At 29.9% G+C, this 13,566-nt stretch overlaps 1 protein-coding gene across 1 annotated transcript in view; it reads right to left on the bottom strand.

Annotated features, from left to right (window-relative positions):
- Window positions 1–8,648: 8,648 nt before the first annotated feature.
- Window positions 8,649–13,566, bottom strand: part of CDH10 (cadherin 10) — a 286,590-nt gene continuing 281,672 nt past the window's right edge. The window contains exon 12 of the mRNA XM_074279076.1: window positions 8,649–9,738. Coding sequence (XP_074135177.1) covers window positions 9,248–9,738 — 491 coding nt within the window. The 3' untranslated portion in view covers window positions 8,649–9,247. The remainder of the gene's footprint in view (window positions 9,739–13,566) is intronic.

Below are 13,566 nucleotides of genomic sequence, written 5' to 3'. Positions count from 1 at the left end.
AATGTCTCTTTTAGTTCTAAACCCAAAACATGATAATTTCAATTCTTCAGAATAATAGATTAAACTGATTTGCCAATTTGGCAAAATTCTGTGCCTTAAATTTCATTCATTAAAATGTTTTTAAAAATTCAAATTGATAACATTTTCTTTTTAAGTCTATACTTCTAATACTATACAAATCAAGTTGCCAAGGGAATACTCTATGGAATTTAATACAATAATAAAAAAAAATTCATTTGGGAAAATAAAAGATATAGAAAATCACAGAAAATAATGGAGAAATGGGGAATCACATTATTTGCAGATCTCAATTTATAATATATAGTTGTAGATGATAAAACCATGTGATATTGATTAAAAATGGATGAACAGAAGGGACAGAAAAGGGAGAATCAGAAATAATGGAACCCCATAGTCCTGTGTTCAATAAAGTAGAAAAGAAACTTACTTAGATAAATTACTTTATTTGATAAAAATTTGGTTAGAAAATTGTAAAGTATTATAGCATAGATTAAATTTGGACCAATGTTTTATACTACATTTAATAATTATTGGTATATTGTCTCTTTTCTTTAATGCTGTTTTCTTTAATGAAAGTGTTGTTCCTACAGTTTGTTCTTTGACCCACTCGTTTAGAATTTGATTATTTAAAGTTCAATTAATTTTCAATCTTTGCTTCCAAGGCTTTTTATTGAATATAATTTTATTTCATTTTGATCTGAAAAGGGAACATTTAATATGTCTGTTTTTTCTGCATTTGGGGTTGAGGTTTTTCAAGCCATAATTTATGATCAATTTTTTTAAAGGTGCCATGTATAACTGAGAAAAAAAGACATATTCCCTATTAATTTCATTCAAATTTCTCAGGAGGTTTGTAATATTTAACTTTTTTAAAGATTACCTACTTTTTATTTTGTTGTTAGATTTATTGAATTCTGAGAGGGGAAAACTAAATCTCCTCCACTAGTATGGTTTTACTTACTATTTCTTCTTATAATTAATTTAAATTTCTCTTTAAAAATTTGTATTCTCTACTGATTGATCTGTATCTATCTATATCATTTTGTATACATATAGTTGTATAAGTGTATATGTGTGTGTGTGTGTGTGTGGATAGTGTGGATAGAGATAGATATGTATTATTTATATGTATGTGTGTTTGTTGAAATGAATTGAGTTAAGATAGTGAATGACATTACTTTCTTTTGTCTCTTAGCAAAATGTAGTTTCCCTGCCTATCTTGTAAGTAGATTTATTTTTCTTTTTTGCTTTGTCTGATATTGTGTTTGTTACTATGGCCTTTTATTTTATTTTATTTTTACCTCAATTGAAACATACTCGATTTTTTCTAGCTTATGATTTTAACACTTTCTCTCTGTCTAGCATTGCAATTCCTCCCTTCCCCCCTCTCCGTACAACATTTTCTTCCTTTTCTTCTTCTTTATTCTTGCAAGTTTTGAGGTAAAATATTTATGTATGTTGAAGTATTATATAAATATGAGTTTATAATATTGAGCTATATCCAGAAATGAAATATAAATGCAGTCATCTGTTCTGGTGTGAATAACATTTTATTAAAATGTTCATGGCTGTGAAAGCAAAGAGATTTTACTTTGTAGGCAAATAATAATTTAAGATGTAAAAGTGATAATATTCTGGAATTTTCATTGCTTGAGTGTATATATTTTATCTTTTTAGAAATTAAAAATTTTTTTTCATATGCTAAATAAATTTCATCAAAGATAGGCAAAAAGAAAAAAAAAAGTTTTTTAACTTGGTAAGGTGAGCGAAGTCTAAAATAATCCAATAAATTATAAAAGTTTATTCAAATTAATTTTTGAAAACTTTTTTTTAATCAATAGTAGTATGTTGAAGAGAAAAAGTGAATGCTAAAAACTTTAGCAAGGTAGACCTGCTGTTGATGAACTTTAAGTAGAAAAAAGAGAGAGAGAAGATGGAAGACAGGATTTATGCAATTTCCAAAGATAAAGAAAATTAACATTGAAAGTTATGGATTAGAGTTTAATCCTGGAGAAAATTTAAGGCCATATTATTTAATTATGAGGATAATGATCAATCTCTTCTTTAAGTTAGGTAAACAACTTGGAAAGATATGGAAATGTGGTGGGCATGGTATATATGGATTTTAGCAAAGTATTTAACAAAGATCTTTATGTATCCTTTTAGAAAAGGACAATGGATAAAAAGATTGTTGTCTGAATTTTAGTAAATTTAATAAAGTTAGATTTAGTCAAGTTAGCAAAATAGATTTCCAAGTGGTGCAACAACCAGACTCCAAAAATGATATTTAATATTTATAATAGTAAATTATTACATTAAAAAAAAAACAACTTAAATTTAAGGAAGGAAAAGAGCTGTTCTGCAAACATATCCCCTTAAAAAGCCTCTTTGAGCACTCTTGAATGCAGTTCACTGTTACTTAACTTTGTTATAAGGCTATAAAATATTTAATAAATATTAGGACATAAAATAATGCTAATATGTGGCTATAATTGAAATTTAGGAGAGTGACCACTTTCTAAAGTAAACAGAAGTGAAAGTCTCATGGAAGAAAATGGTATCTGAGCTATAAAAAGTAAAAAATTATTTTTTTGTCAGGATGATGAAGAGGGAAGAATGTTACATAAAATGAACAAAGGACAATAGCAGCCCATACCATTGTATTTTAACAAAGACTTTGAGGTTCTTCCTGAAGAATAAAAACTCGTGTTGTAAAACAAAAGAAAACATTATTTTACAGAGATTGATATAGAAAACCACAAAAGATAGTAGGTCACATTATCTTTAAGGGTAAATAGAAGAGTAATAGTTGGAGAAGTACTGTTAGTAGTAGCTTTAGTAGTTCTAGTAGTGGTGGTGGTGGTGATGGTGGCAGTAGTGGTCATGATAGTTGTAAGTTAGTAGCAGATTTCCAGCTTAGGGAATTAAAAGACCTATTTGTTCAGTCTATAATAATAAAAAGGTCCGTTGTCCTTTTGTGGCATGTAATCAACATATAACAGAAAACCACTTAATACCTATCTAAATTAACTACAAATATCCCTTTCTTGTGATTAAAATGTGTGCATATGATAGCATAAGAAAGAATCTAAAATGTATTTACTATAGCAATAAAATCTTTGATTTAAAAAAGAGACAGTTTCTTTTTGTCATACTTTTGCTCAATTGATAGCAGGGAATTCAAAAGAGAAAAAATTAGTTTGGTAATTAATCAGCTGACTAAGAAGATGATGTATCTTAGACTGGAATTTAGACTTCTTGAGCATACCTAACAATATAGGGATAACAGATTCCTCCTAGAAAGAAAATATAGTTATCACAGCTCATAAGGGCAGATTTGTTGGGTATTTTAAAAGTACATTTAAGGCTTACAAGCAAAAAAAAAAAAAAAGCACCTTATACATATCCCTCAATTTTGATAACCTAAAAAGTAGTCATAGAAATAAAAAAAAAAATAGAATTCAAGACACCCAGAATTTCATAGGAAACAAAATGCAAGGAAGGAATTTTCAATAAAATAAACCAAAAAAAAATCTGTGCATAAAAACCTGAAGTTTAAACAACACACAACAATTAAAAATCCTAATTCAAAGAGACAAATTGAATGTCATAGGTATCACTGACAATGGCAAAATGTTGAGTTTAATCTAATAAAATGAAATTAAAGATAAATAGACAAAATATTTTTAATATCATATGAGGATACTAAAATTTAACAACACTATTATAAGGTGATAGAGTTATGATCTGGTAGGATTTGTTCTGAAAATGACCTACAGTCTTTTGATAGACTAAAAACTCAGTTTAAGGGGATGAGTAATACTTTGTGGCATTCTAAAAAAAGCTAATGTGATCTTTATCTCTCAGACCTCATCTTTAATATGTTTGAATTTAGGAAGAAAATTATTTATCTGGAGAATGTCAATAATAGGGCAACCAAATTGATGAAGGACCTTGAGTTCATTTAATAAAAGGATTGGCAAAGAATAATCAAAAAAAAATTAGGAAAAGAGAATACTTGGTGATTTCATTATCAGTGTGTTTAAATACTGGAAGTGTTTTTACGAAGAACAGGTATGAAACTTATCCTATCCCTGTAAAGAAGTTGAAGTCATGGAATATTCTCCTTTCTTTGAGTCTTAGGAAGAATGGTGAAGAAAACATATCAAGTTTGTTATTATAGGGATTCTTTTCATATATAGGCTGGATAAAATGACCATATAGTATTTCTTCAATTTCAAATTCTGATTCTTTGATTCTATGAACTTATAGTATGATATCTTTTGGCTCAATAAGGAAAGAACTTTTCATGTTCAGAGTGAGCCATAAATAGCATTGATATTTTCACCTTATTTTATGGAAGCTTAAACTATAGAGTGCTGAATTAAGTAGACTGACTTCACATATAGGGGTAAAAGTCATCAGAATGCCATTAGTTGTGGATGATAGCAAAGTGCAGATTGTATCAAATTCTCAGAAAGTTATAGCGCCTTCTCCATGAAATCTACAACCATTCAAAACTATTTGTCTGGCAATTCATAACAAAGATCAATGAATAATCTATTTATGCATGTTTATCAGCTTCTAAAAGGTATACAGTCGTTTGAGTAGCCTGATGAATTAGTTTAAGGGTACATATTTCTTAAATAGGCATGCCAGACTGTCCATGACCAAGATCTAGAATTGAAAGTGGGTTAGATTGTTTTAAGAAATTAAGTAGTATTTTCTAACACCTAAATCTTTCCCTCAACATAGAAAACATTTATTTTTTTTTATTAAAGCTTTTTACTTATAAAACATATGCATAGGTAATTTTTCAACATTGACTCTTGCAAAATCTTTTGTTCAAAATTTTCCCCTCCTTTCTCCCACCCCCTTCCCTAGCTTGCAGGTATTCCAAAAACATGTTAAATATAAAACATTTAATTTTAAAGTTTATTAGGAGTTTTTTCCCTCTTCATTTTTTGAATGCATCTCTCTCCCTTCCCTATGCAGTAAGGCATCCATTATAACCAGATATAACTTAATTTACAGAAAATCCTGCAAGTTTTTGCATAATTCTTTAAATTCATGAGGGAATGCTGTGACCTGTGTGAGAATAGAATTGATTCAAGAACTTTGAAGAAGAGAAATATTTTTCTTTCTTTTTCTTTGAGAAACAAATTGCAGATTCAATTTAAGACCAATTTTAGGAAACAAAAAAGAAAAGACTTCTTACAGACATTAAGGAGAGGGCAATTCCTTGACATGATATTTATTTTCACTTTGTTGCTCTGGAGACTTCTGAAAATTTTCTCTGGATCATACTAGGACCCTTCTAACTTAAACATTTAGGATATTGTGATTAGTTCTGGACTCCACATTTTAGGATATGTTTCATCCACAATCTAGAATGTATCCAAGGAGGGCAATCAAGACAGTGAAATATCTACATAGCTCTCCATTAGACAACTGGTGTTTAATTTGAAGGAAAAAAACAAAAAAACAAAAACAAAAACAATTTAAAAGAGGCAGGGAAACTGTCTTCAATATTTCCATGCTTACCACAGGGAAAAATGGTTAAATTTGTATGTTTGGGTCCCCTAGGCTAGAATCAGGAGCAATAGGTAGAAGTTTGGAAAGAAACAAAACAGATTTGATATTAAGAAAAACAAACAAATAAACAAACAACTTTTCCAACTTCTAGAGATATCTCAAAAGTGAATGACTTAAGTGGTAAATGATTTTTTTTTCAATGAAGATCTTCAAAAAAAGGTTGGATGACATACATGACTTCTAGGACAATACTAGGCACTAAATAGATTTCCTATCAGTGTCATAGTTGTAGATGCAAATTCCTCAAGCAAGGAAAGGTCAACATGATGACTTCAGGAATACAGAATTAGCTTATAGCTATTCACTCAAGAATTTAACTTATTAGGTAAAAAACAAATAAACAAAAAAGTGACTAATATTTGAAAGGCACTATGCTAGGAGCTAGAAATACATAGGCAAAAACACAGTCTGCCCTCAAGAAACTTATCATCAATGGTAGGGGCTAGTAGTAGCCAGTATGTCAATAGATGGTAGAAAGAAATGTGGGCAAATGAGGCATCATGGACAACCTTCTAAAGGTCAAACAGGAAAGGGAACAGAATGTTTTAACTGTGGCGATCAAGTCAAGATCTTCAGTCAGAAGTAGCTACTAACTGGACCCTAGAAGGGAAAGAATAATTATATTATTATATTATTTAACAGTGAAAGAACATATATCAGGCAAGGGAAATGTCCTATGTAAATGCAAAGATGTGAGAAATAGTAGCATCACTTTGGAGTTATGGCAGTCGTTAATTTGAGAAAGAATAGTGTATCTGCGGAGTGATGGGGGGGACAGTGAATATGAAATGTGTCTGGAAAGAGGTATTTCTCAGGGTGAGATATATTTGGAACTAAAGAAAACATGGATTTTTTTTTTTTTTTTTTTTTTTTTTTTTTTTTACTGTAGGAAGAATCTTACCTTTTCTATTTGAGTGGTTCCAAATGTCATTGTCCAGGAAGACTGAGGGAGTTTGAGCAAAGCAACACTGAGAAAGTTCCCATTATAGCCAGATTCCCAATCAGTTTGCTATTTATATTGGATAATTTTTTAATATTAGCATGTATTTCTCTGGTTACAAAAAACACACATTTTTAGTCCTTCAGCCTCGAAATCTCATGAGATAGAGACAATATATTTTTTCTCTAATCATGGTGAATATTGATGTAGAAACTTGAAGCCAACCTCTCTGAAATTTAGAATGGCTTATTTTCATGGTTGTACAGTATAATCTTTTTAGATTTAATGAAGGTGAAATAACATTGTAGAATGTCTCAGCTTAAAATCTATATATAGTTCAGTGGGAGAAAAAAAAAGATTGAAACAGCATGTATATTGGAACTAGATCTGTAATTTCACTGGTGTAAAGGACTCTGAGATGAGGAAACTCTTCCTGCAAATACAGGATACTATGTTTTCTGTGGTTTCTAAGCTTAGAAATAAATCTAAAACACTGAGGTAAGAGCCTTCCAAAGGGTCATGCAATAAGTATGTATCAAAATATAGACATGAAGCCAAGTTTTCTTGGTTCTTTCTAACCACTATGCCAAAAAGTTACTAATACAAAGTATTATCACTAATATGAATGGATATTAATAAAAAATTAATTTAAAGCAAAAATATTAAAACTAATGGGCTAGTTTCAAAACACACATTTTGACTAAATATGATGTCTACATATTTTATTTCTTTAAAAATGAATTTCAATTTAAATTTGACTCATTCAAAGGTTTTTTGTTTGTTTGTTTGTTTTTTTAAGTAGACCATTTTTTTGTTTTGTATTCTGTAATATGGGCAAGGGATGGGCTTTGAAACTTAGGAAGTTTGCCAAGTTAGCTTTTATTTCATGACCTGCTGAGCCACATAATGTCTGGAAGTTGACTGTGACCAAAAGCACCAATATTGACTGCATTTCTTTTGTAATCAGGTAATTATTATGCATTCACAAATATTTTGAGCTGGGGACATTTAGGCGTCACTTAACCATAAAAGAAGGAAAAATGCCTTTCAAAATAAATGCAATAATTAATTCCCCATTAAGGGTATGTCAATATTACATTTTCTGTTTAAGTCCAAAAAACATAGCATTTTCATCATTTGAAGATGAGGCCAATTGTATTCATTGTTTACAATATATTCACTCAGTAGGGGATAAGGCTTCCTAAACTAGTTCCAACAAAGTGCTCAATTTATAAATAAAGGATTTTGTGCAGTCAGGGTAAACATGGGGTAAATTGGTGATAGCTAGATTCAGTGAATGAGAGGAACTTAGTAGAACAAATGGGATGCATTCTCTCAACTACTTTGAGCTCAATAAGTCACAAAAGAAAAAAAATTAAAAAGACTTCTACTAAGAAGTATATAATGTATTTCTGGTTGAAAATAATATATTATAGCAGAGTATGCTACCAAACATGAAACATTATTATTGTTGCCATTATCTGGAATTCTTACAATGTCATTTTAGGATCTAGGGATCTTTTCCATTAGGAATTTATTTTACATGAGAGAAAGGAGAAAGAAGAGGAAGGAGGGAGGGAGGAGGGACAAGGAGAGGAAAAAGGGGGGGAGAGAGAAAGAAAGGGAAAGATTAATAACAAACAGCCAATACAGCATATATAAAAAGAAATAAGGAGAATTATACTTTTTGCCCCAAGACTATTTTTTGGCATCAATTAGTAGGCAGAAACAAATAAACAAACATGCAACAACAATAAAACCTCTGATACATATAAGGATATTTATCAAAGAATAAAATATTCTTACTTGTGCCGCTTTGATAAATGCAAAAGTGAAGATAACATGTTTTGGAGAGATCTAGGAAAGAATCCTCCTTACTTTAGGATATTTATACATTGGTTTATGAAAACAGTTAAAGAAGAATTTTTTTTTTCCTTACCTGGAATAATGTTGGCTTCATCATAATTATCAATCTATGCAATTAAAGACAATATCCTTATTGGAAGTCAGTCAAAGCTTCATAGCAAGTATTTTGTGAATATATTTCTTTCTCAATAAACAAAATAAACTGAAGGCAAAGTAGTTGTAAAAACTGATTTATTTCTTAAAAATAAATACAAAAATATAAATATAAAACATTAGCAGATAGAATTTGATGAAATGAAGTTGCACAAAGTTTTGTATACCAGCTGCATATCACACTTACTAACACCAAGTGTACATTGTTTTTTGGAATTGTAATGTACAGAACAGGATATGTATCTCTATATATTTATGTATATATATATATATATATAATTTTTTTAAAAAAAATTTTTCTTCACCTCCTTAAAAGCTGCACTTGCAAGGGCAGGACAGGTACCTAACAGAAGCGGCTTGTACATGAAGTTGCTTAAGGGAATCTTATCCTGTTTGAGTTTCTGAAAGTATTTTTTAACTTACTAAAATGGACAACACTGAATTTCCATAGCTTTGGCTCTTGGAAGTGATTAAATAAAATGCTGTATATACTCCATGTGACATCCTACAAGAAAGAATTAATGAAATTAATGAACAAATTAAAAAAGAAAAGGGAAAAAATATTGTGCTGAGTGGTAGGAAAATTCTCCTGAAATGTCAAATATTATAAAGAAGTGGAGGTGGTATCTGGAAAATGATTTTTTCTTGAGAGAACAGAAAATATTTCCTAGGTTAAGAGTCTTTGTCACTTTCTCCACCACCATACATTTCTGCTAACTTATTAAACCGAGGGCCCCATTCTCGGAGGTAATCATAGTTTTGGTCTCCATCAGTAGTACCAGATTCTAATGAACTTAGAGATTCAGCTATAGAATCATTTCCCTCATAGGCATAGGTTGCAAGTGAGTCATATGGTGGAGCAGTGGGATCAATATCATGCTCTTTTAGCCTCTCATTAATGAAATCTCGGACATCTGTGTTATCTGGAGCTGAAGGAGTCCTCCGTGGGATAAACAATGTTTCTGGAATAATGTCTCGTCTTAGCTTTTTATCTTCTATGACTGCAGGATTCCTCAGAGTTCCTATATCAAATGCTTGGGTATCTTCCTCCCCACCTCCTTCATCATTATAACTCACAATGTTGTCTCTGATGTCCTCTTTAGATAAGATGAGAGGCTCTTTCTTTCGCTGTCTTTTCAGAGCTGCAAATAGCACAACTATAACTAGAAAAAAAGGGGAATGTAAAGAACAAATCTTGTTTAGTGAGAATGCAAAAAAATTGAATGAATACAAGTTAAGTTTCTGAGTTTCCTTACTTTTTATTAGTTAATTGAAAATGTAAGACTGTTCTTTAGCTAGACTTTTTTTTTCTTACCTCATTGATATCTATATAAAATTATTGAGCTATGTTAAAGTAAAATGAATATGAATTAAAGGAAAATAAGTATTCAATCAATGTTTAATTATATGGTATAATTTCCCCTAAGAATACCCCAAAATCACCTTGTCTCACTCTTTCATGTAAAATCATTACTAGTCTCTTCTAGTTTACTATAAAACTGATAATATTAACAACAATAACAACAACAACAATGACAAGTATAATTATGATAATCTTTCAATAAGTTATAGCAACAGAAATATTTTCTAAATTTGTAACAAAATATATTTTTCTTTAGGCAGTATAGAAAGCCATATTGACAAAATTATTATTTTCATATATATATATATATATAAACATTGCTTTATGACTCATGTTGGGAGAGAAAAATCAGAGCAAAAGGGAAAAAACATGGGAAAGATTAAAAAAAAAAGAAGTGAACATAACATGTCTCCTTAGTTCTTTTTCTATTTTTTTAATTAGAGGAAGAAATAAAATGATTTTTCAAAAAGTTTGTTAATCATAATTATACAGTAAGGGTCCATTGCTAGAAAGGATTGAAATCCTCCCTGAAATGGATTTTTTATTATTTAAAGATATGGTGAAGATATATAATATATAATTATTAATATATAAATATAAAATTATCACATATAGGTATGCTTATAAGTATACACACAAGGGTTTTATATCTATATACATATTTACAATATGTATGTGTGTATATATGTATATATATATATATATATATATATATATATATATATATACATATATACACATATTTTTTAAAACAGGCCTATGATTTCATCAAAATAGAAAGCTGTTAGTCAAGAAATTCTTAACCATTACACTATTACATGGTTGTTTTCATTATTTTTGAAAGATCACATTAAGTGCAAAAGTAATCTATTTTTCCCTCAATCACTTAAAATAATACAGTGACCAAAAATAAAGTAATAGTATATAGAGTATGTTTTCAAAATATTCATATCTGCTTTTTAGATTCTTTCAAAGTGTGTATGGGTGTGTGTGTATCATGACCTTCCTCATTTAACTGAAAAGTATATAGGATAAACAAACTACACATTTAAATTCAAGATATTCTAATTTCCTAAATTATTGAAAATCCAAATTAGAACTGATAACTGCATTCTTTTAACATGTTATGTCATACTGTGTCTATGATGAGTATTTTTACTCTTTAGTTATTTAGACAGTGAACTTTGGCACTTGTTTTATGATACAAGAGTCAAAACAGCAAGCTTTCTGCTATAGTACATTATTAAAACTAAATATAGAATAATAAAATAAATTGTTCACATGAATGATAATATAATTTCTTTTGGGAAGATAAGGAAATGACTAACTTTATCTTATGAGCAAGATAAAATAAAATAATAAACTCGTACTTTCCCTACAGTCACAATAATGCTCCTATTAAGTGACAGAAATAGTGCTTTCAAGTTTGTGATGACAGATTTTCTGTATCTATATCTATTAAGTGGCATAAGTACTTGTTCTAAGTGAATTCATTTCTATCTCATATTTCTCTCATACATATAAATTTGGCAGTATAATGTAGCATATAAAAGTGCTAACCTTAGCTCCAGAAATACTTGAAGGTATCCTACCTGTGACATTTATAGATTATAGATACTGGCCAAGTCAAATAACTTTACAGTGTCCTAAACTACTCTTTAAAACTATAAATTTGCCACAAAATAAAATATTCTCACCTCCATTGTTACAGTATTTCCTCACCTCATTATTCCTAATAATAAAGTCACAATTCAGTCCGTATCTGTATTCCTATCACCACACACAAGATTATAATACATTACGAAGGAAAAGGATATATGTATCAAGTAGCAAGAGTAAGGCATTAAAGAAGGACAATTTGAATATTCCATCAGAAGCCATAGAATTTTAATAGAAACTGTCTAAAGCACAGGTCACACCATGTCACGTCACTCATCAATAAACTCTAATGGCCCTCTATTAACATTAAAATCAAATATGAACTCTTCTATTTGACATTTAAAGATATTCAAAATCTGGCTGCCACATACCTTTCCTTACTTACAATAAATTATTCTCTTTAAAACACTGTATATTATAGGCACATCCTCTGATGATTACTTATCTATACCACTTTACTTCCCTTTTCCATACTTTTGCAAAGACCATTCTCTATACCAAGAAGATATTTCATCTCACCTCTCCCCAACTTTATTATTTTTTTTCAAAACTCATTTTATATGTTATATGAAGCTTTTCCTAATGGTCCCAGGTCAGAATGTTTTATATTCTACTTATATGATTATATGCCTCTTCAAAGAGAATTAAATTCTTTGATGGACATAATTGTTTTTGTTTTCCAACTTCCTAATATAGTACCAGACAAATAGTAGGAACTTTTTAAATGCTGAAGCAAAGGAAGGCCTCCAGCATGGTGATCCTCTATAAAGTATGTAGTAAAAAGACAGGGGAGAGAGTTGAGCAGTTGAAAAAAAAATGCAATCTATAATGATGAGTCTGCCAATGAAAAGTATACATATACATATACACAGACTTCATGTATCTAACATTTTAAAATTTCCTGCACTGATGGCTTAACATAGCATAGAGACCACTCTGTGTTCTTGGATGATCCTAACAAATTATTTCTGTTTTCAATAACTTTATTCATCTTCAATAATTGTATGATAATGGATTTCATGTTTATTGTCTGAAGCTCAGCCTAGAGAAAGGGGATAAAACATATTCACCATAGGATATTGACTATTTTAGCCATAGTATAGTAACTTCTGAAGATCATTTATTGAATAGAGGAAGTCATTGTTCTATGTTAGTAGTTAGTGGAGGAATCAAAAGATTTCTAGTTTGAAGAGAGACACCAGAATAATCAGGGTACAAAAACCCAGAGTCTTTGTGGAATGATGACATATCATAGAAAAAGCTTATAGTTCCTAAATACACAAAGCATATTCATTCATACATATATACATATAAGATACTTTATATAATTACATATGGCTTTTTGAATTCTTGAGTAATGAATATTGCATATCAACAGAGGAACATGAGCTCTTTCAATATATAGTATGTAAAAGAAATGGGAAGGAAATAAGCATCGCTATAAATCTGAGCCATTGTACTGAGCTTTAAAATTATTGTCCTACAAGGTGGGTGATATTATTATGCCCACTTTTGTTGATGAGGTAACTGAGGAAAAGAGAAGTTGTAACTTTGTCAGTCATACTGCTATTTAGTGTCAAGTGTCTGAGGTTAGATTTTAAACTCAGTTCTTCCTGTCTTTATCACTCTCTCTTTAGAGCCATCTACCTCCCTCACATTATTTATGTAGCACACACATATATGATATCGAAATATATGTATATATATTTTTCTATGTTTATGTGTGTATATATATGCATATGCATGCATGCTATCTGAATATAGATACACTGTGTTTGTCTAATTGGTTAACTATCTAATTAGATTCAAAATCTAACTGTTAATTGAGATTTCTGCATTGTAATGCTTTAGTTCTGCATTTGACTCTCTATTGTGTATTACTTTTACCAGTGATTGGGCAAATGTATGTTAATCAAATCTCTAAATGATAGAAAGTAAGAAAGTGTAGCTAAAGTATCAGATTATAGAA

The sequence above is a fragment of the Sminthopsis crassicaudata genome, chromosome 1, assembly GCF_048593235.1.
Source record: "Sminthopsis crassicaudata isolate SCR6 chromosome 1, ASM4859323v1, whole genome shotgun sequence".
NCBI lineage: Eukaryota > Metazoa > Chordata > Mammalia > Dasyuromorphia > Dasyuridae > Sminthopsis > Sminthopsis crassicaudata.
Note: the sequence above shows the minus strand (reverse complement) of the source record. Positions and strands in the feature narration are given on the sequence as shown.